Below are 25,144 nucleotides of genomic sequence, written 5' to 3' on the forward strand. Positions count from 1 at the left end.
TCTGTGTGTCCGTTCTTGGAAGACATTCCAATACAGCATTCCAGAGCTTGTGTAGGTGGAGATCTCGACCACTGGGTCTGAGGATAATTAAGTTTGTAATTTTTAATGAAATGTCCCACCTACACACACTGAATGTCCTGAAACCTCTTTGTCTCTGTCGGACTACCCCTCTCTCTACATACATGATATGATGTACTACATGAAATTAAATATGATATCTAAAAATGTATAATATCTTTGTGTGTGTGTGTGTGTATATGGCAAATCGATATAAAAATCGCATCTAACATAAATGTTTTTGTTTACATGATTTATGTGTGTATGTATATTCTTATATTTAGAAATACTGTATATTATGTGATCAAAAACTTTTATTTTAGATGTGAATAATCTCAATGCAAATTAATCGCGATTAATTTGCATTGAGATTATATATATATATATATATATATATATATATATATATATATGCTGTAAAAGCAACTTATCTGGATTCTCATCCCATCTATGGTGTGCATTGCTCTCCAATTTCTCATGAAAAATATCAACATTACTGAAGTCTTCTAAGGAGTTCTGGCTTATTCTGAAGCCTCTTTGTATTCAAAGTGAGTGCGAGATGGAGAGCAGGAGGTAAAGAGATCACTTTGCCAGGGGTGAGTTCTCTCCCCACGTTGGCGGAAGTTCTTACTCTCCATGTGGGTGGTTTGGAGAAGAGCCCATAGCAGTTAGTGTGATGACAGCGTATCCACTGTGCCCACTATGGTGTTTACTCACAGCAATCAAACTCTGTTTTGCCCTGTGTATAACCTCCAGGATGTTTAGTCTTGATAAGCTGTAATGGAAGAAAAGAAAGATGAGATAATAGACTTGCTTCCATATTTCTTTTAAGTCTGTACACCTCCACCATGTTGACAGAAAAAGCACAGATGTGCTTTTAATTGAAATGTGAGTCCGTGGCTTAATATACACTTTTTAGTTGTAGGTTCAGGTTCTTGAGATGATTTTTTTTTTTTTTTTTTTTGGCTGAAAACGTTTCCAGATCGGCTTTTGGATTCTGACGAATTGATTCTGGAAGAACTGGAAGATAAATGGTTCTCCAATGGCATTAGGCTGTAAAAAAAATTGTTAAATGTAAAATTTCAAAAGAAAATCATGCACTAATGAACCCATCGATGGAGATGGATCATCACACCATCTGTTTTGGCCCCAATGACTGGCTGGTTATGCACCTGCCCGTTAAAAGTGATTGACAGCAGGCGAGGTCATCTAGCCAGGGGTGGCCTGTACTCCTGCAAATCACATAACAACACAAATGGAGGAGTGCAGCTGGTGAGCAGAGAGGTGGTGGGTGGACGTTGCCTGATGGGACTATGGGGCGGGTGGGGTTTGGGTCGCTGGAACTTGAGCACCGGAAATTGCTGGGCATGTTGGCAAATCCTTCACAGTGCAGTTTGTAACAAGAGGACGACAAGGGACTGAAACGCTTCACACAGGATTAGCACATTGGCCAAGTATAGTCACAATCTGTTGGGTTTGTTTTCAATGATTTAAAGAGTTACAGATGTGTAACAGTAATACTGGCACAATGAACACATGTTGCCTTAAAATCATTGTGCCTTGGTCTCTAAAAGCAATAACATTTAATTTAATAATATTAACATATTATTAGTATATACATATATTTACAAACTTATGTTAGATGCGATTAATCGATTTGACAGCAGCACTATATATATATATATATATATATATATATATATACATTAGGCTAAGATATTACATTTAATTGAAATGCATTTTGAATAATTACACACAAACAACATTTTGACTATTTACAAACTTATGTTAGATGCGATTAATCGCAATTAATCGATTTGACAGCAGCACTAAATATATATATATATATATATATATATATATATATATATATATATATTAGGCTAAGATATTACATTTAATTGAAATGCATTTTGAATAATTACACACACACAACATTTTGACTATTTACAAACTTATGTTAGATGTGATTAATTGCGATTAATCGATTTGACAGCAGCACTAATATATATATATATATATATATATATATATATAGTAGTAGTTACATTTAATTGAAATGTACATAATATGTACTTATTGTAGTAATTACAATTACTGGGTAATAACTAGGTACTAACCATGAACCTACCCCTAACCCATGTACTTACCTTATATTAGCAGTACTTTCTAGGTAAGTACACTGTAAGTACACTGTAAGTACTGTACTGTAAAAGGAAGCGGTACCAACTTTTTCATTAGTATTAATATATATAAATATATATATATGTGTGTGTGTGTGTGTGTGTGTGTGTGTGTGTGTGTGTATGTATTTTATTGTGATATAATATAAGAATGTCTAAAATGATCTAAAGGTTGCGAAATAAATTAATGGGATTCAAATGCAGATCACCGAATTAAAACTACAGGAGTGTCTATTATGAGAAAATCCATTCTCTAATACTACTCCTACTCAGATATATACTGTATATATCTTCATGTTGGCAGAAATGTAGAATAGATTATTGTTATTATTACAACAACAATAAACTATTTTGCCATCAAAAATAATAATTACTCATTTTAACCCTATTTCTTACTCCCACTCAGGGATTATCCCTTTTTTTGATGAAGCCAAGAGGGTGTCAGGTTTTACAGCTTGTTTTGCCTGGGCTTGCTTTGAGAGCAGGAGCCTGATCTCCTGACAGGAAGTGCCGCAGGGGGGGACATTTCACTCTAGCCAACCCATACCTGGAAATACCAGCTAGTCCGCATGGAAAGTTGTTTGGCTCACTTAACACTCAGTAACACTTTATCTTTTGTTTTTCATTGTACAACTGTTCTAGATCAAAGATTAATCTAGTCTGTGGTTAGCTTTGACATTTAAATACTAAGTTATATATTTTTGTGAGTGATTAATGAACTGTGTGCTAGCCTAGTATATCTATTATTCAGTACTTTTTCTAAATACATTTGGATTTTGTAATTAGCTTGAATTCATGTTTCATTTGAGCATAGAAAACAGAGAGACATAAATATATTTGAATAAACAAAATAGCAATTTATTAATAACTTATTTCTTTACATTCGTAACACAGGGGGTCGGGTTGTATTGGTTTTTGTAAAACAGCCCCTCCCCCCAATCAGGCCTTCTCTTTGAGGGACAGCAAAACACTCTTAAAAACCATCACTTTTCTCACAAAAAAACTGCATGTCACAGAACTTCCCTGAACAGGAGACAAAAAACACTCTCCCAGCTTTGTCAACACAGACCTTAAACCCTTGCGCACAAAAAAAAAATCTGCATTACTTGCTTCGACCCTTCCATTGTCCCCAGAAAGATTACAAAAAGCGAGTAGTATAAAGGCGTATGGGTCCTAAATGAGCATGCATCTGAAACCCCGCCGCATAGCATTCGAGGAATGCCTCGTACACGTACAAGTTTGGACCACCCCTCTGAACGTGCAAGTTGGTATGGCCAGGTTTGCTAAAAAAAATGTGAAAAGAAGCATATGGGGAACTGCTCTAAAAGTTTACTGCACAATAACACTTACGTATGTACAGAACTAAGGCAAGAGAATGACGACTTTGATCCGTGATGGTGGTTAAAAGGCTGAGAAAGGCGGAATCGATCCGTAAAGCAAAACTATAAATATATTATACATATACACATTGATGATCTTGCAAAAACCTGTTCAAATTTTTGGCATTTAACTCTCGGATAAAGATAATATTGATCGATGTTCCGTTTTTTTAACATATGAGGACGAAAAGGAGAAGAAAAATCTACAGCCGTTCCTTTAAAACAGGTGTATTCTAACTACGGCAAGGCTTACCGACATCTTAATATACACATGTATAAATGTTTTTTAAAAATTTCTCCACACAAATAAGTTGGAGTACAGTACACTCTGCCATCATTACCGAAGGGAAGTCTCATCCCGAAAACAGGCAAGTCTTCATTGAAGACAAGAAGAGCACACCAAGAAAATGTCAAGGTGCAAGCGCTAAACAAAATTTGTCATTGTTCAGTTCCGGTCAAGTCTCTTTGGCACACCAGCCCCAAAAACATCGGACGGTCTTTCCATGCTTGAATATGTATGTATACGTATATATATGAAACAAACTACTTTATAGAGTCTTGGAGGTACAGAGTCACATGATCTCTCTCCATTTAACAGCAGCGTAGAAGCTCTGGGCACACCGCATGCCCCATCAGTGGCTACTCTGGTCGGCCGTCGTCTCAAGCCAACATCAATAACGTCAGGAATCCCTCGACAAGTGTCGGAAAAATGAAACTTGTGTTTCGCTCGATTTGAGAAAGAAAAAAAAGAGGGTCCTCACGTGGACTCAAGAGGGTCCAACTGGAAAACGTTGTGATTGGTTGGCGTGGTGAAGTACAATGGTTGGGTCGGGGCCGCCACACGGTTGTCGCATGGGCTCTTGAGGCCCAGCGTGCGCTCAAAGTCCAAAAGCTGGCCCATGAAGTTGAAGTTGGGTGAGATGTTAGACTTCTTCATCTTGACAATGTCGTACGCGTCGTTCATGGACAGGTTGAGCTTCTGCATGAGGTACGCCACCGTCACAGTTACGGAACGGCTGATGCCGGCGAGGCAATGAACGAGCACTCCGCACTTCTGTCCGCGGGCCTCATCTGAGGGGGGGAAAAAAGACGAGATGATTAGTTATCTGTGTGCGACTGACTTATGAATATGCAATTGTACATGAGCTCGGCTGTCGGAATTCATTACGGCCCCCGCGCTGACAAAAGGGGCCTCATTCAGCGGGATATCTAGTGCATGACTGAAAACAACTCGCTCATTTTGCTCAGAGAATGCAACATGGAAATGGGCTATTAAGGTTAATCAAATGATCCTTCCGCTCGCCAGGTTACTTGACAATGGTGCCATTTGGGCGTGTAAATGTAGAAGTCATGGCAGCACCCTGTCAAGGCTAACAGGATGTCAACACGGCCCTGTAAATGGTCCTCATTGTGTGGCGAAACATTGCTCTGTCCTAGATTACTTTCAATGCTGCTTGCTTCCTTCCTGTTGAGCTCATATTACTGCCTCCCCCCTCCATCTCCTGTTTCATCATAAGCCTTTGTGCCACAAGCCGCAGGATATGTTACTACGCAAACAATAAAGACGGTGCTGTCCGTTTGGTTTCAAAACACTGAATAGTTTTAATCAAAACAGGGACTGAATAAAAAGCTAATTCAAGTGAGAACAATTGTGTTTAAAACTGATTCTTACCAATAAAGCTGATTGCTTCTGGGAAGAACTGTGAGAGATTCTGGCTCCAGTGATCGGAGATGGGAATCTGCTTGTACTTAAACTCCCCGGCGTTCTCGAACATGTTGGGGAGATTAGGGGTCACGTTCAAGATGTACTTGATGCCAAACTCCTCAAGGATATCCAGGTTCGTGGAGTCCTTCGCACAGCCCAGATACAGATGCGGCAGGATCTCCACGGGGAATGAGGGCTGGGGGTTTGACAGAGGGCTGCCATCTGAGTCAGTAGCGCTGCTTGGGTCTCGGTCGATGTCTGACTCGATGTCTGAGGAGTCAGAGCTGATCCGAAGACCTCCAAGACCCAGGACCTGGGAGGTCGGTGAACTGCTGCTGGAGGAACCGTCGAGGTTCGTCTCGCACATTGTGGGAAAATCAGCTTGGAATTTGCTGAAGCCACCTGTAAAGTTCAAATTAGAAAACCATTTAACATGTATTCCAGATAAGTACTCATTTTTAATTACAAGTAGTGACTAGTATCATTTTCTGTTTCAACATTCATTAGATGCTAGTAACTATTTGAACATTTATAGTTGAAAAGACACTTGAGTACCTAGCCACTGCAACTACAGTGGATTACGAAATGTGACAAGTAACAACTGGGATATTTGGTAGCCTAGTATATCATAAAGAGATACTAGTTTTGAATAACAATAAAAAAAATCACCAGCAGGCCATTTTTCAGTATAGCCTATTATTTGTTAGTATGAAAAACTGTTTTTTTATGTATATAAATTAACAAATGGTAAAATTTGAAATTTGTATCAAATACAATGGAATAGTTAACAACGGACGTGACAAATGAATACTTGTGACTAGATGAATAGATACTAGTTAGTACTACTATAAATATCTAATAAATGGTGAAAAACATGTAAGCAATCTATAAATATACTAGTAACATAAAGCAGATACTATTTTGTTGCCAAAAAATACCAAGTAAAATCATAAAATACAGTGGAAATGAACGTACCTTCCAGATAGAAAGCTTTGTAGCCCTCGTCCTTCATTCTCCTCAGCAGTAAACCCAGCACGGACCCGCCGTCGATGTTTTCATTCCACTCTCGGCTGTACTCGTCGTACAACACGATAGTGTCCGTCTTGCACCTCCGCGCAAACATCTCCCTGTCTTCTCCGTTAGAGAGCAGGGACTTGATAGGCAGGTTGCCCTTCTTGAGTCGCCGGAGCATGAGGCTCGGGATGGCCACGTTAATGGCCGTTTCGACGTGCGACGATTCGTAGAGCTCTTGCGCTCGGCAGTCCATTACGAGCAAACAGTCCCTGCGCGTCTCCAGCTGCTCTTTTAGCCACTCTACCGTCTTGCTTATAGCCATGACCGAATCGAACTGCACGGGTTTGAACTTATCGAGCATTAGTGAAATAAGGTAGGCTACGGTACCGTGAGACCTTAAACTGCGGAGAAGACGCGCTGCAAGAGGCCGTGGACGTCTCGGGCCTGGAGCTTTTGAGATTCTCGGGCAAAAAGTCTCTTCTTCTGCACCGTCAAGATGATTTAAATCCTCGGGTTTTCCTTCGAGAGTCAAGCGCAGACTCGCTCTACTTCCACCCCATTCATGCAACTGTGTGCATTTATCAATGACTCACACTAGCCAGTGAGTGCGCGAGCCACAGCCACTGACGTTATCATCTGTTATATAACCTGTTTTCTCACGGGCTGTCGATTTTCGCACGAATCAATCTAGATATCCAGTCGAATATCGCTAGTAGACTAATAACGAATGCAAAACGCTTCGTAGCTTTATTTCCCTGCGTGATTTATCCCGGAGAAGGCAACACTGCGTCCTCTAGTCCTAGATGCGCTCTCTGTCACAGCGAGCTCGTGAATGGATACAAGCGCGAGGCGTTTTAATGGATACATTAAGTCGGCCAGCCAATCAGGAGGCGCCGAGCAATCGTCGCTGTGGAAACGGGGCCGGATGGAACAGACTGTGTTGATGAATTGTTAATAAGTTTGTCATTCACAAAAACGGAAAGGAATTTCCGGTCCGGATCAGCGGAGTGCAAACAAACAGTAAAGAGGCACTGCACGGGAAGGAAGGAGTATTTGGTGAGGGGTCTATATATCCTACCTCATGCTCAGGTTACACACTTGAACTCTGTTTAGCCACGTTTCAGCTGCTGTTTGTGGAGTCTCGTGCGTCGCTGCCTGCCGATTTCATATGCTGTCGGTATCAAGTCGTTTATAATTTCATACACTGTAAAAAAAAAAATATATATATATATTCATTAGTATTTGTTCAATTCAACCTAGATAATGTGGTTCAGATAACATATTAACATATTTAATTTAAACTCAACATTTTTTTAAAGTTAAACGATTTTTTTACAGTATGCACACTAATCAACGCAACACACACAATAAAATAAATAAGATAAAACAACATTATTTGTCAGTTTAAGTAGGTTACGAGAAATAATAGCCTAATAACAATATGCAACGAAACAACCATGCAACAAAATATTTGCATAAGAAAACTGACAGTGCCAACATGTCAAATAAAACAGCCAACGCATAAAGATAAAAAAATTGATTTGATTTGATAATTTCTCCTGAATTTATTGCCTTGATGGCTCAATCCGAATTCAGTGAAGGTGAGGAGTGCGAATGATCGCCCAAATAAACACACAAACAGGGCCATCAAAATAGTTTAACACCAGTTAATGTGAATTGGTAGTTTCTCTTCACCTCCTATTCAGTCATTTCCTAGCCTACACTGAACCTATATTGTCATCTTGTGTGTCGACATACCACGTGCGTGCTTTAAAAAAAAAAAAAAAAAATCACTCAAAATCCTTCAACAGCTGCACCGGATTCCTGCGCATACATTCAACCAGATGCTTAAAAACAAGAAGCTAAATGTTATTTAACTTTGCATCAAGAAGGCGAGTTTAAATCATTTTGCTTTATGCAATATGAATGCCGGACATTTAACGTGTTAAAATAATAATCTTTATGAAATATGTGTAATCTTCAAGTGACGTATAGACCAGATTAGGGTGACCTGGTTAACATGCTGTCAGACTTCCTGTCTCCTGTGTCATTTGGCAGTGAATTGCTCATTAACTGTCCATCAAGGCTCTCTCTCATCATTCACATGCACAGGAGTCACATGGGCCAAAGGTGTGTTCAGTTTCACCCCGTTTAACATATGAAACGCCACACAATACCAAGATAATGGCCATTATCCTGTAGCTCGTGGAGATCCTTCTGGATTGTATTCTCATTGTAATCCACTTTGGCTGCTTTACCGTCCATCTGGATGAGCTTTTGTCTTGGAGAGACTTGGTCCCTCTTCAATTTCCAAAATCTTAAATCTTATAAATCACTTGATTCTTTCAATTAACAGTTTAAAACGATTTCATTTCATTTGCTTTTCCCTTGGTCAAAATTTAAAAAGAAACACACACACATATACATATAATAAAATAAAAATATGACCTATCACAACTGAAAACAAAATGGCTGCTGGATACAGAAACATTGACAAACCAACAAAAAAAAAATACATTAATAAAACGTAATATTAATAAAATGCTAACAAAATTCTAAAATAAACAGATATCATATAGTTTATATAATTTATTTTAATAACATGAATTTATATTTTATATACATGACTAACAAAATTAAACAGAATATAACAATATAAAGAAGTTCATATTTTGAGGAAAATTAATGGCAGATACAGATTAAAAATAATCATTTTATTTGGTTATTTTAAAAAAATACATTAATGAAATTACATTAATAAACTAATTACATAGTTTAATAACAATAAATTGAGAAATCTTATGATACAACAATCTGTCATGTTTGTCAACAAGAAATGGTGCAAACCATCAAGACTCCAGTTAAAGTCAACCTTTAAACAGACACATGCAGGTCATCCGGCTCCAGCAACCGGCATGCAAACTGATAAGCGCTCAGTTCTTCCTGCTATTATCACAGAACTGATGATATCTTGTGTGTCAGAAGCAAGCGCAGCACAAAATAGCCCTGTGGTTGGAACATACAAAACTCTTGAACTTTGCAGCTATTTTCATTCGGATGCACGTTACAGACCATTTGCAGTCGTGCATGAATTACAATGTTTCTATCCAAATACATTCAAATACCTTTAGGGAAATGTTTGGGATAGCGTGTGTAGACTTGTGGTTTAGTGACAGTTTTTTGCCTCACACACTCCTCAGTTCCTGGGTGGGGCTGGAAGTTTCTGCCGCTCAACAGGCCCACTAGACTGTGAGGTTTAGACAATACCGGCTCCGCTTTTATCTGCCGGGTCTCTGTCTCGCATCAGGGTCTCTGCTGACCCCCCGCCATCTCTAAGAGCAGCCCACAGTGCTCTTGGGATGAAAGGTCAATCTGATTGTGTTGTGAATCTCCAGGGTTTCTCTTTTCTTAAACTAACTGCTGCCCCCACCTCCTCCTTTTCATATGATACAGTGCAACTTCCTGCCCTCGTGATGTTTACTTCCTCTCTCCTGTTGACTTACTTTTGTTCCTCTTTGTGAACCGATTTCTTCCAGGGGGTTGGTGGACTTTCATAAACATCATAACTGCAAGTCATGCCTGTTTAAAGGTTATAAGAAGGTGACAAAAGTCATTTAAAGGGATAGTTCACCCAAAAACGATTCACTCACCCTCAAGTCAGCCTGTTCATTCAGACGAAAACAATCAGCGTTATATAAAAAATGTCCTGGCTTTATGGAAGTTTTATTCAAGCTTAAAGCGATAGTTCACTTTGAAATTAATTTTTGATATGTTTTAGCTTACCTCAAGGGCATCCGAGATGTAGGTGTCTTTGTTTCCGCAGTAGTTTCAATTTTGATATTTTTAGGTCAAATCAGTCTATCAGTCATATAATGGAGGTCTATGGTCACCACCTCAAAGAGCATGCACAGAGAAGTCCAAATTAAACATGATTTAATGACTCGTAAATGTAAGTACACATTGATGGCCTAAGACACAAAACGAGCTGTTTGTGTGAGAAAACTAACAGTTTTTTTTTCGTTTTTACCTCTTGTAACCACAGTCACGTCAAAGTGATCTGATCTGGCTTTTGGTAACAAGGTAAAAACAATTTTAAATACTGTTCGTTTTCTCACACAAACCGCTCGTTTCATGTCTTAGGCTTAGTAATTGTTAGTAAAATTCGAAAAAATTCTAAAAACGTCCGGCCGAACGCAGTCTACTTGCATATAAAGCATAACTTATGACGTCGGAAGTATGTAGTGGGTCATGGCATAGAGTAAATATTAGCAGTACGTCGCATTACTCGCATAAGTTGCGCTTAGACTTAAGTTGAATCCGTATGTTCGTTTGGGCGGAAGCTATTTACTTTAGAAAGTTTTTAAATATGGATATTTTTCTTACCCAAACGCATGGCTTCTCTTCAGAAGGCATTTATTATCACCCCTGAGCACTTTTATCATGGATAGATGCACTTTTATGACTTCAACAGAAACAGGAATTCACTGCCATTAAAAAGCTTGTATATATATTTTTTTATATATATATAACTCTGAAAGAAAGAAGAAAGTCGTATACACCTAGGCTGACTTGAGGGTGAGTGAATCACAAATCTTTCATTTTTGGGTGAATTATCCCTTTAAAAGAAGGTGAAAAAAGTAATTTAATTCTCATAACATTTTGCATAATTTTATCCAAATCTTCATCCTGAATGAGACTCCTCTTAATGCAGCTTTTCTCTTAGTCATTTCATAATTGGCTTCCAGTCTGTGTGTTTGAATAGCACTTGTTTGAACTCTTAGTAGGACAATAAATGGGTTTGCCTAAGGCTGAGAGGAGGGACACATTAAAGGACAAGGGAATCTAATAGAGGTTTCAAGGCTGGGCTGGTTTTAGTTGTGCACAATAATAAAGCACTCTCTGAAGCAAAACAGGAAGCAGAGCCATGAGGGTCTCTCCAGAGAACCACAGTAAACAAACAACAGCCCTACCAACAGGAAGTGCTCAGAAACCGAGATCACATGTTAAGAAGTCATCAACAAACCATTAAGTCAAGACGGCTTTCACTCCGATATAGTACATTATTCATGTGATTTCATGCGACTGTTAAAGACGTCCAGGACACATTATCGATCTGGATACATACAACTATAAAACCATTATCACCTCACAGGGCATGTCTTGTCGGACCACCCTTAAACACAAAAGCCCTTTGTGATGGTTCGTTTTCATCAGGTTTTCCACAATCGTCACTTCACATTAACATCCTTAAAGCTCTTGAACTCTGAAATTCCACTTTTAAAAAAAAATTCCATTAAAATTGCAATTATGTCTGAGAGTGTTTGCTCAACTGCAGGCACTTTTGACCATTCAGAAACACTTAGTTTTGGTCAGATTATTAACAATCTCCAAGACTTTTGGAAGCTTTAAAAAAAAAAATAATAATAATAAGTCTGTTATACTCACTAAGGCTGCAATTACGATTAAAATACAGAAAAAAACTGTAATACTGTGTACAGTACTGTTAAACTGTAATACTGTGTGTACAGTACTGTTATATATATATATATATATATATATATATATATAAAAATTCCAGCAGTAATATAAAAAAATTTAAGATTTGAAGATATTTTGTATAATAAAACTGAAGACATTTTTTTTCTGGCCAAGGATCATTTCAGCGCTGCCATTTAATGTATCCTAAAAACACTCAAATAAATATTATTTTCGTACTTTTCATTTCTCTTCAAACATTTAAAATGTAGTAAATCAAATATTTACAGTCAAATGTATAAAGAAAGGGACTGGGAAAGTATGATAGATGAACGCAAAAAGTTTCCAAGTTTTAATGTGTCCTCCTGATAACAAAAAGAAAATAAAGTCGAAACTGTTAGTTTTAATAAATATCAAGCCCTGGGATGTAAAAGTGGCCAAAGTTGAAGAAACACCCATAATCATTCTCTCAAGTCATCCTTCCCACCGCACGCCTTTTCCTCCACCGAGAACGAATGTTCCTATTTCAACACTTTTCTTGATGAATGAATGTTGTTGAGAAAGACCCTTCTGCAAGGCGTCATTCCAGACCCAGCTGTTTTCCTCAACCCCTTTAACAGAGGTCCTGCAGATCCTGAAATATGGCAGGAATTTGTAAACAGAGGCAGACAGGGGGCCCCGGGGTATCCTGGGTAATAGCGGAGAGAGGGGAGGGTAATTGAAGGAGAGCAGGATGAAGGTTATTATGTGTTTGTATGGCAACTGAGGAGTTGATGGCGTGTAATTACAGTGCTGGCTGAGAGGGGAACACTTTACATCCTCTTGCAAGTCCCAGCAGCGGCCCACTGGTCTGTGCTGAGGCGTAATGGAAAGGCAAATTGCAGAGGAATAGTGGAATGTGTTTATTCTTTCCTTTAACTTCCAGTATATGTGCACCTCTACGCTTTGTTCTCTTAATGTTGTACACCATAATGATCGCAAGCTCACTCATATGAATCCTGCGGTGCCTGGTCTAGCGGATGAATCAAAGGTTTCCAAAAAATCTAGTACTAAATCAAATCTAAAAGTCTTGCGTCAGCCGAGCAACTGCCATTGAGATGAAGGAAATGGATAGTTTATTACTGGATAGAATATTATACACCCAATTGGTTGAGACATATAAACAAGTATTTTTATAATAAGAAATATAATTCGAACTCAATATGCAAACTTTGTTTTTATTTACAGATATTTAAGGTTGTTTTTATAAATCTTTATTTAATAAAAAATAATTTAATATTATTACATGAACATACAATTATATACATGTAATCCAATATATATTTACATTTATTTAACATTTTAATCTTATATTTTGTATATGTTGATATTATTATATATTAAATATGATATATTGAGCTTTTTATTTATAGACATTTGAGCCTCACTACATTTGCCATTTTGTCAATCAACGCAAGATTTTATTAAATAAATATTTTTCCTGATGTATACTCCGGCTGTTTCATTCGTTTAAACTGGCAAAATGAATCTCGGCCATCAGCAAGGGTTTCCTCCGTAACGAGAATTATACAAAAGTGCTTCATATTCAGCCTCGCTTCACAAAGACATAAAAGCTGCTCGGAAAACGTCTCATAAGGACGGACCACCCACCAGGGCTGAGTGTTCGTTCGTCCAACTCATGCCCATTTTTAGCCAGGTAAGTCAGACCCAAAGTGTTGCGTCACCCCTCAAAGACTTTCAACAGTTCCTCAAGCAAGACCGCTGGAGAAGGTCGATAGGCTGGGAGCTGGAGTGATACGCCACCCCACTAGCATATTCACAGCATCTCTTTTATCCCTCTGTGAGGGGAGTCTCGCACAAAGGTCACGCTATATGAAGGTGCGAGGATTCAAAAAGCAGCCCTGCTCCATAGTAATATCTGAGGTGCTTTGCTCCGGGACCACCCACAAGGTTATGGTCAGTCCCACCGCCTCAATGGGACTATTGTTTCCCCTCTTTTGAGAAAAGATTAAGACGTCCTGAAACAATTACTCAAGTGCCATTCAAATTTTCTCAAGGGCAATTGAGACAAATGATGAGAAAAATCTTAAAGGGGCTGCAGTCCCACTCGGTTTAGTGCCTTTCAAAGTGGTGCATTGAGGGTTAATGTAAAAGGAGATGGTGGCACCCATTACATTCTTGGACTGGCATGCTGGTCTGCCCAGACTAAACAAGTCCTCAACTTAAATTCAAGAGTGTTAAATCTCTCATTCGAGTTTACACTTGGTTGTCTCATTCCAAACGGCACTATTCACCTCTTAGTTGATTTTAAACCAAGACACTGCAAGGTGAATAGGGTGTTAAATAACTATAGATATCACCATACTTGTGCATGACTGGTCAGTGATTGAAAGAACATTGTTTTCGCATGTAGTATCTTGGTTTAAATTGTTTAGCCCAAGTGCCAATTTCACTCATATTTGTAATGTAATTTCTGAACCACAATCCACTCTCTAGATTTGTAAAGCCTAGCCATACAGCGTTCATTCGAGAGCTTCTGGATGCTAACAGACTTGAGGGAAAACAGAAGCTGCAATAATTACAGAGTCTGAGGTCAGGTGAGCCCCTACCAGCTGCGGATGTCCAAATCACTGTCAGCATGTGAGGGTGTTAAAGCTGTCATGGTCTGGCAGATGTAGGTTTAACAAGAGGAAAAGCGCAGATGCAACCCGAATCATTTTCACAACCTGCAAAAGTGTGTGAAAGGAACAGGGTGAGATATTGCAAGTTGTCTTTGTATTTTCACCTCGGCAAATCTAGCAGGAAACGGAACTCGCACGTTGTTTTCTACTTATACATACTGAAAAAAAGGGAACAATGGATCCACAGATTGGAAATTGACTTATTTAACATTATTAAACTCAAATACCTTGTGTGTAGTGAAAACATGAAATAAACCAGTGGGCCATAAGCAGATGAAAACAAACAAAAACGTACGAATAACGTTGCAAAAATTCAGATGTAAAAATAGTTGTGACTTCCAATTTGTTACGTATAATGTAAATTGAAGATGGGAAGCACAAGAATGAGGAGACCTGTTAGCATGCTAACATTTGCACAGCAATATACAGTCTAAGATAACTAGCATAATTCTAACACATTGTTATCATGAACCCAATTTGAAACACGGTCAATTGAATCACTTGTAGTTAATTTTTAGCTTAGCTAGCATAAGCATATACTGTATTAGCATGCCAAATAGAACATTTCCTTATTAAATATAATGTAAATTGAGGGCAGGAATCACACAAATGTGGTTTTCTTTCCATGCAAGCAATTTGCAGAGCAAAATAAAAGTATAAACTAATAAAACTCTAATTAGAATAAAAAATTCATGAAATGGCGTATGTATGACACCAATTTGTATTTCCATTTTTGGCGTGCAATCAACATGCGTTACATTACTGTATATATAAATATATGACCCACCTCAACCCCGTCCCTAAACCTACCCGTCACTGGGGTTAATACGATTTATGAGTCTCCCCCTACCATCCTAGGAAAAAAATATCGCTCCCCAGATGTAGATCTACATTTTTCTTGGTTTCGCTCGGACATTTAACGGCGTAGACATTCACGCGGTTAGCTCAAAATGCTTACAGATAACACGCCACTTGATTTGAAAGTGGCGTGTATGTTTACACAAAAGTCATGATGTCATGTTGCTCAAACAGATAAATCCTATAAAGTTTACGCAATTATAATGAGTTCAGATGAATCAATTGCGGTTTACTAGCTAGTAATAGCACATATTAGCATGCCAAACAACATTTGTATGACATATTATGGAGCAATACACAGTATAATATAACTAGCACGCTAACTGCCAAAACGACAAGATAATAGAACATTAAGCAATAACATTCTCAACATGAACCCATTAAAGTTTAGGTATGTGAAACCAACTCAGCTGAATTTCTTGCAGTTAGCTACTAGCTTAACTACAATTAGCAAGAGCTCACTAAAATTGGACAGTTGAAGACTGGAAAAATGTTGCCTGGTCTGATGAGTCTTGATTTCTGTTGAGACATTCAGATGATAGAGTCAGAATTTGGTGTAAACAGAATGAGAACATGGATCTCCTTGTTACCTTGTAAACCTTGTTACCACTCTGCAGGCTGGTGGTGGTGGTGTAATGGTGTGGGGGATGTTTTCTGGGCACACTTTAGGCCCCTTAGTGACAATTGGGCATCGTTTAAATGCCACGGCCTACTTAAGCATTGTTTCTGACCATGTCCATCCCTTTATGGCCACCATGTACCTCCTCTGATGGCTACTTCCAACAGGATAGTACACCATGTCACAAAGCTTGAATCATTTCAAATTGGTTTCTTTAACATGACAATGAGTTCACTGTACTAAAATGGCCCCCACAGTCACCAGATCTCAACCCAATAGAGCATCTTTGGGATGTGCTGGAACGGGAGCTTCGTGTCCTGGATTTGCATCCCACAAATCTCCATCAACTGCAAGATGCTATCCTATCATTATCGGCCAACATTTCTAAAGAATGCTTACAGCACCTTGTTGAATCAATGCCACATAGAATTAAGGCAGTTCTGAGGGCGAAAGGGGGTCAAACACAGTATTAGTAGCTATGGTGTTCCTAATAATCCTTTAGATGAGTGTATATACATTTTATATATAAACCCTGCCCGTTTTAGCAATGTTACGAACAACGTATATGTAGTCCCAATTTGTTCATGTAGCTTTAAAAAAAAAAAAGTATTATTTTTATTAAGTTGAGCTAGCAGCAATTTTTAAACGCCTACCATAAACAATAGTGATTCAACTTAACATACTTAGCAGCAGCTCAGCTATGATTCACCTCACATCTCATGTCAAATTCAACCACAAACGCTGTTTAAAAGAGCCTAACCATATAAACAGACATAAACATCCTTCCAGTTAATCTGACAGCGAGATCGCAATGGCGAGACAGGTCTGAGACAGACGGCATACTGCCCACCTCAGCGTGACGTACTCCTGCCAGCTTGTTGGACGAAGGTTTGCGTATGAAACACTGTCATCCGCTCATCCAGGCGGGCTGCCTGCATGGTCTCGTGCGCAACGGCATCTTAAAAGATTAGGAAATGCTTCTTAACCTGCTTAACACAAAACTACCGGAAACATTGCCAGAATCACAGGCTCACCTGACCAAATGTGACAACCACATCCACAAAGGATAAGTGCAGGCACATATGCTTGTGAAAGTCACTAAGGTCTCTTTATTTTTTTTAGTCTGAGTCTCCCACTCTCAAGATTTTTCTATTGGGTTACAATATGTAGGCTGTCAACAACAAAATCAATTTGTTGCTTGTCAGGCAATTTTAAGTAGCTATAGACACTATTTGAATGAAAAAGTAGTTACAAACTATTGATAAAAATTAGCTTGCTAGCATACTAGCTATGGGGAAAATATCTTCTTCCTCATGTACAATAAGTCAACATTTAAAAAACCAGTGAGGTTGACATTGACAAATACATTAAACTAGCGGAACTAGCAAAGAACATGTTCGGATTTAAGGAGGAATACAATGTGAAGTCCACCTCGTAGGGCACTTAGGCTAATAGAACGCACCTATTCCACACACAAAAAAAGTGATCAACCCATAGACATCAAGTTGATGCTAATTGCTAAGTTCATAACAAGAATTATGGACTTAGCAATTAGCATATTCTTGATATCTATGGGTTGTTCTCGTATTATACTTTGCAAACACTGCCCCCACCCCACTACAAATCATATCTAACATTTACCGCTATATGAATTCGATCATTTGGCTTGGCTTTATCAATTTTCCAAGTCATGCCATTGAATGTGAATATCAGGACATTAGCATGTAGCCCAAGCAAAAACGGACTCTAGCGCTGAGAGGAATAACACCAGATGCAATTACTTCCTAGCTTCTTTCACTAGCTCATCCTCTTTTCTTGGCCTCCTACTCTATATCCTTTCAGCCTCCGTTCTGGGAGAGGGCTCGGTGACAGATGGGTTTGGGACATCCGGCCGAGGGTCGGGACTTAGGGAAGCGGCTAATCTAAAACAAAAACAGCAGTTGGCAGGTACCACCCCCTCAGCAGAAGACAAGCAGAGTGATTAGAAGAGTTGAGAATGCTCGAGAGCACCTGGAGAGGATTACAGACAAGGAGAGACACATACAAAGCACTCTGTTCTCTAGGGCAGTGCTTTGTTGGCAATTTTTAGGATTAGCAAGGCCTTCCCATAACACACCTGCACATCAGTGTGGGATGGATGGCAACCATTTGCTTATATAAAGGCTTACAGACAGGAAGAAGACATGACATAAGTGGACTAAGCGTGTATTATCCTACTACGCGTCATAAAAAAAATGAGGTAACCGAGATACATGGTCATTGCATAATGTTGCTTGGAGTATATGCCGCATCTAATAATAAACAGTAGGTCAAGACAATAACTGCACAATTTATGAAACCAGAGCCCGATTCATTTGATGGAATGTGACCAATTTAAAAGAATAAAAACAAGTAAGGAAGACTTAAACGACACCTATCAACCTAGTGGCGTGACAAAAAAAATTATATAATTGTATTATATACGAATACAGGCGTCTCACAAAAACATAAATACCCATATTTCACCCAATAAAACAAAAGGGGAAAAAATTAATAAATTTAAAATGTAATAATTGAATGTACAATAATTATTATGATTAATTATTATTAAATAATTAGTTTACAAAATATATTAGATTTATGATAATGTAATCAATGTAAAAAATATAATTTTTATATTATATTTATAATTAATATTCTAATTATAAAAAATATTTATTAAAAAATATGTAATTAATATTAAAATTATATTAAAATTAAAAACTATATATATATATATATATATATATATTGGGGTAAAACTGAAAGAAATGTAATAAAATAATGTCTTAGATTCAATTAAAAAAGAAAAATTGATTTTCCAAAAAATTCTTTATTTTTTATTATTATTTTGGGGTGATATGTGACCATTTATTCATTAGATTTATTTACAGAGACATTTAAAAGTTAATAAAACCACAAAAGTGTTGACCATAAGCATGAAAGGCTCAGGGAGTTTAAAGCAGGAGCCTAACTTGACCTAACTTTTTTTCAACAAGCTGAAGTAAAAGTCTGTCATGCAGCCAATCCAATCAGGCCAGATGGAAAGCTGAGCCACAGAGGTCAATGAGTTTCACCGTCACATACACTCCTAAAGCGTGAATTGACAAACATCGCAGGTTAATTGAAACCCACTCCACCCAGCTAGAGAGAGGGTGTAGAGAAGGACGATTACACAGATGTCTCCACCTGCCAGCTCTCAGTCAGGAGGCATCAAGTGAATAGGCTGAAACTCTTGATTAAGGAAAATCCATCAGGACTGAGATGAGGGGATGGAGTCTGGCTATTCGAGCGGCACATGACTGGACAGGCACATGGACACTAGAACAGACAAACACTGTGATGCAGTCCTACACATAAAAACATACACGCACGTAATGCCTCTGTGGCCAGGCACAATTAGTGTTCAGTTTTATATAAAGTTAAATAGGATTTAAAAAATATGCTCACTTTATAACGAATAACACTTTGTAGGGAAAACCGGGACTAGTTGTCAAACACTTTTTATTTTAGTATAAATGGATTTATTAATAGGTATGCCATTATCTCAATATAATTTTTTTAATGATTTGTCCAGTCTGTCATTTGAATTTGTAGGCATTCATAAATAACGTTTACACTGAATATGCCGAAACATATGGATGTATTGACAGCATCGAAAATGTAAAAGTACATGCATATGCAGAGCTTTAGAAAGCAAAAGTCTTTAAAACAGCTTTCTATTATATTTATATTTATAGTAACCCCATATTGGCAAATAATATTACACTTTGGTAACACTTTACAATAAAGTTTCATTTGTTCGCATTAGTCAACTATATCAGTAAACATTTTTTTTCTAAAGCATTTATTAATATCAACATTTACTAATACATGATTAAAATCAACAGTCGTATCTGTTAACATTAGTTGATAAACTTGAGCTAACATGAATAGTAATGTTCACAAATATTAATAAGTACTGTAACAAATTACATTAACTTTAACTAATGGAGCCTCATTGTAAAGCGTTACTGATATTTTGAATCAATTTGTAAGAATGGATTACGTTTACTATTTTATGATGTGTTTGTAATTGTTTACCTATAGCTCTCAAATTGTAAACACAATAAAATTTAATTGGTTAATTAATAATTCAATTAAATTAATTTCATTCAGTGTAAAATTTAAAAATTTAGGCAAGGTAAATGACTCATTTAAAGGTAGGGTAGGCAATTTTCGGAGCAGCTAGCAATAGCAAGTTAGCTTTGAAAGCATAGGATCCCACCCTCCCTTCAGAGCGTCTCCAAAGCCACGGCTCCTTCCAAACACATTTTGTAAAGCGTCACAAGACGAGAAACGGCGTTAAACTACATCAACCTTAAAAAGTACTGACCTGTACCACCTGACGGCAGCAGATTAATTTTGGTGTTGATAGTGTTGCCATTTAAACGCATAAATTCAAGTCACAAACTACTACGAGTACAGGTTTCCATATATATATATATATATATATAAACACACAACACATTTAGACCACTTAACCTAGCGATTGCTATAAGGACGTGGAGACTTATAACTTGCATAAAAAAACAAACCTAAAAGAAGTAAAACACTTCCAATATTCCAATAATGTATTCAAGAAAGAATAAATAAAAGAAACAATAAAATAAATAAATGTCTATGCAAAAGTATGCATGCTGTAACCACACTTTATGTATGAATACCTAAGCCTACTAATGAGATCGGTATACAAATACAGGATGTTCTGTTCCTCTTTTCATTTCTACTGTACAAAGTAAATATGTTTTGACAAGGTCAGATATCTCAAACCGGTTGTGGGGAGACAGGACGGATGTTCTAGCTTTTGCAATGACCCCTGGTAGCACCTCTTTCCAGTTAAAGGACCGGTCCCATATGTAGAAGGTGGGAAGTACTGTACGTTCTTATCAGCAGCAGAGACAGCCTGTTCCCGCATTTCCTCCTCCAGCTGAATGGACACAAGAAAGAAAAAAAACTGATATCTACGAAAACCGGAAGCTCGTGAGCCTTTACAGGAAAATGTCCCTTTTCTAGACTTTGTGAAATGTCAGCAAAAGTAAGAATATAGGGTAGTTTCAGAAATGAGAGGAAATTGTAGAGTGCTTGGAAAATCATGACAAATGGTGTAAAATCTCACCAACATTGGGGTGTTTTCCTGCACAAATGGCATTCCTTGGAGAATAAATAAAACCTATCAAGGTAAACACAGTTTAAAAAAGGCAAAACGACAGGCATTACAATATGTAAAAACATCACTAATAATCACTTAATGTAAAATTCTTTTACACAAAAAATCATTTTGGTGTGAAATAAAAACACACTCTCTTTCTCTTTTCACGTTCCAAGATTTTATGAAGTGCAGCTGTTGTAATCAACACACCTCTGTGTCCTTTGAACTTGACATCTTTCTTCTGAAAACACATCAGGTTCCTTGTGTTATTCAATCAAAGACAACTAAAACACACTTGAGGTCAAAGGATTTGCTACAGGCAGCGCAAATGTGTGACTTCAAAGGACATAGGGTTTAGAAAAACAGTTTGAGATAAGAGCACAGGGTTTTTTTTCGGTTAGCGGGAAAGACTTGTTTTAAGGTTTTGAGGAAAAGCCAAGGAGGGAAGTGTCTGGGTGGGGGGTTATTAACCCTTCACACCTTTTAAAATACCTCCCTTAAGGAGATTTTAACACTTTGAGAGTTTGTGTTAACACAAGCGATTGTTTTTCATTCATCATTTTTGTCCTAATTTGCATTGTAAACAAGCAACGGTTCGCAAACGCCTACAAGATTCCATCAGCTGTGATAAAAATAGCGCAAATACTCCACAGCCTTCTAAATATTCAAAGGTAATAAACATTATTAGAAATATTACTAATTATTCCGAAAAGTATAAAAATGTACAGTGGGGCCAAAAAGTATTTAGCAGCCACTGATTGTGCAGAATAGAATAATGAGAGAGGTCTGTAATTTTAATCATAGGTACGCTTCAACTATGAGAGACAAAATGAGAAAAAAAAATCCAGAATTTATTTGTAAATTATGGTGGAAAATAAGTATTTGGTCACCCACAAACCAGCAAGATTTCTGGCTCTCACAGACCTGTAACTTCTTCTTTAAGGAGCTCTTCTGTCCTCCACTCGGTTCCTGTTTGAACCTGTTATCTGTATGAAAGCCACCTGTCCAAAGCCTCAAACAGTCACACTCCAAACTCAACCATGGCCAAGACCAAAGAGCTGTCCAAGGACAACAGGAAGAAAATTGTAGACCTGCACCAGGCTGGGAAGAGTGAATCTACAATATGCGAGCAGCTTGGTGTGAAAAAAAATCAACTGTGGGAGCAATTGTGAAAATGGAAGACATACAAGACCACTGATAATCTCCCTCGATCTGGGGCTCCACGCAAGATCTCATCCGTGGGGTCAAAATGATCATGAGAACGGTGAGTAAAAATCCCAGAACTACACGGAGAGACCTGATGAATGAACCAAAGTAACAAAAGCTACCGTAAGTAACACACTACACCGAGAGGGACTCTAATCCTGCAGTGCCAGGCGTGTCCCCCTGCTTAAGCCAGTACATGTCCAGGGCTGTCTGAAGTTTGCCAGAGAGAATATGGATGATCCAGAAGAGGATTGGGAGAATATCAAGAAGTTTTTGGTAAAAACTCAACTTGCTGTGTTTTGAGGAAGAAGAATGCACAGTTGCATCCCAAGAACACCATACCTACTGTAAGCATGGGGGAGGAGACATCATGCTTTGAGGCTGTTTTTCTGCAAAGGGGACAGGAAAGCTGATCCGTGTTGAGGGAAGAATGAACGGGGCCATGTATCATGAGATTTTAAGTCAAAACCTCCTTCCATCAGGGGGAGCCTTGAAGATGAAAATGGCTGGATCTTCCAGCATGACAATGATCCCAAACACACCACCCGGGCAACGAAGGAGTGGCTCTGTAAAAAGCATTTCAAGGTCCTGGAGTGGCCTAGCCAGTCTCCAGACCTCAACTCCATAGAAAATTCGTGGAGTAAGTGTTGGCCAGCGACAACCCCGAAACATCACTGCTCTAGGAGATCTGCATGGACGAATGGGACAAAACACCAGCTACAGTGTGTGCAAACCTGGTGAAGACTTGCATGAAACGTTTGACCTCTGTCATTGCCAACAAAGGGTATGTTACACAGTATTGAGTTGAACTTTTGTTATTGAGAAAATACTTATTTTTCACCATAATTTACAAATGAATTCTTTAAAAATCCTACAATGTGATTTCCTGGATTTTTTTTTTTTTTTTCATTTTTGTCTCTCATGGTTAAAGTGTACCTACGATGAAAATTACAGACCTCTCTCATCATACTAAGTAGGAGAACTTGCACAATAAGTGGCTGACTAAATACTTTTTGGCCCCACTGTAAGTAATATCGAAAATATTTAATAAAAAACATGACATCAACAAGTGTGACATGCTAAACATATACATCAACTATTGTTAATAAAAGTGGATTAAAATGGAGACTGAAAATATTAAATGTCTAATTTGTATATTTGATCTATCCCCACCAAAAAACAAAGTCATTTAAGTGCAACATTGTTTTACTTTTTTGTCCTTTGTTTTGTTCTGTAGTCATTTTAGAGACCAATAAGCATTTCAAAACTGTGAGGTTGGAACAAGTTTATGTACTAGCCAAAAATAATCAAAACTGGGGGTGAAGCCACCTGGATTTGGAAAACACCCCGCTCAATAAACCAGGTGTGAGGGCGCTTTAAAACACAGCTGTGAATAGGAACATATGATTTAAAGGTCATAGTGTGAGCCACAGATCTCAAGATACGTGTATGATGGATTTATGACAAGACGAGGCTAAAACAAGTGAATCCAATTCAGTCCTACAGATCAAAACGCTTGGAAGGAGCAGTTCTGCTCCTCAAATGTTCAGTGGTTTTAATACACTGTCCAAAAGCTGCTGAAACCAGGGTTTCTCTTACCAGTTCAGAAACTTCAAGAAACATCTCCGAGCCACAACAGATGTATACCTATCTTTAAACTTTCCGCTATCTATATTTGTTGAAAGAGAAAACCTCTCAACAGACGTGTTCCCCTAATCTAAAAAAAATGGAGCAGGTCTATTCTGTGCAGGTGGCACTGCAGAAACAATACATGCGACCTCTTTTCCATTCCTCTACCTTTATCTGTTCTTCACTAGAACAGAAGGTCAGAGGGAATTTCCTAAAATTGCTCTGTTTCAACGCCAGCCAGTCCCGGCTAACAGAAGGAAGAACTCGTCTTCTGATGTCTGTGGGGGGGATAATGTTAACCTTGCCTTGCCTCATAAGCAGGCAACCACTTTACCATATGTGGGTCTTGCAGGAATGTGCATGCGCACAAATCCATAAGCACACAGGCACATGCTTGAGTAGACAGCCACACAAAACCACTTTTACACAGGCACACATGCGTACATTTCCATTGTCTTCTCTTTGTTCTTCGTTCGCAAGTTGGTTGCTCTAGCCCTTTTTCAGGGCCCCGCCGGAGACAAGGGACTCGTGTTGTGCACAGAGAGGTCACACGCACACCTGCTTTCTGTGCAAGACTGTGTGCTGCACAGGAAGTAGTTGGAGAGATGTTTGCCTGGAATTTGCACAACAAATTTTTTGTGGTGTTTATGAAAAATTCTTATGAGAACATATATAAACTACTGCCATCAATCGATTAAAAAATAAACTAAATCACATTTTTCTGCAGTAATATTATAGTATATATTTTTATATTGTAATAATTTCACAGTTAATCTCCAAATTAATCTAAAATAATATTAAGTTATCAAGCACTTCACTCTTCACGGCTATAACCAATTCACCCAATGGTTCTATTTATCACTGCGCAACACCCTTAGCAACCACCCGTATCAACATAAACGGAGATGTTCAAATAAATTTAAATAAACAAAAATGAAAGAAAAAAATGCATCTCTTGTTAGGCAGCATTCTAGCAACTTAATTAATATCATTAATAAAATATATAAAATAGGCCACCTATCAAAATATGTGCCCTTGTGTTTTTATTTATGTAAATATTTAGTAAGGTTTATAAATAAGTCCAGAGAGAAATTGACGGAATAAACAGAAAATGAATGTTAATTGTCTC

The 25,144-nt window shown here is 38.0% G+C and overlaps 2 protein-coding genes across 4 annotated transcripts in view; both read right to left on the bottom strand.

Moving 5' to 3' along the window:
* Nucleotides 1-4,209: 4,209 nt before the first annotated feature.
* dusp6 (dual specificity phosphatase 6) lies at nt 4,210-7,163 on the bottom strand. The gene is made up of 3 exons (XM_039646878.2): nt 6,300-7,163; nt 5,292-5,726; nt 4,210-4,690 (listed from the first exon to the last, which is right to left on the bottom strand). The coding sequence occupies exons 1-3, from the start codon at nt 6,697-6,699 to the stop codon at nt 4,377-4,379; spliced, it is 1,149 nt and encodes a 382-aa protein (XP_039502812.2). The 5' UTR covers nt 6,700-7,163; the 3' UTR covers nt 4,210-4,376.
* Nucleotides 7,164-9,792: 2,629 nt separating this feature from the next.
* poc1b (POC1 centriolar protein B) overlaps nt 9,793-25,144 on the bottom strand; it is a 45,270-nt gene continuing 29,918 nt past the window's right edge. The window contains exons 13-14 of one of the 3 annotated variants that reach the window (XR_005617256.2): nt 21,148-21,201; nt 20,665-20,958 (exon numbers count right to left, since the gene is read on the bottom strand). The gene's annotated coding sequence lies outside the window, so the exon portion shown is untranslated. Of the gene's footprint in view, nt 9,918-20,664; nt 20,959-21,147; nt 21,202-25,144 lie in introns of those variants that run through there. The other 2 variants (XM_039647014.2, XM_089127929.1) reach the window with 2 other exon arrangements.

The sequence above is a fragment of the Pimephales promelas genome, chromosome 25 (genome assembly GCF_988280905.1).
Source record: "Pimephales promelas chromosome 25, fPimPro1.hap1.1, whole genome shotgun sequence".
In the NCBI taxonomy this organism is placed as follows: domain Eukaryota; kingdom Metazoa; phylum Chordata; class Actinopteri; order Cypriniformes; family Leuciscidae; genus Pimephales; species Pimephales promelas.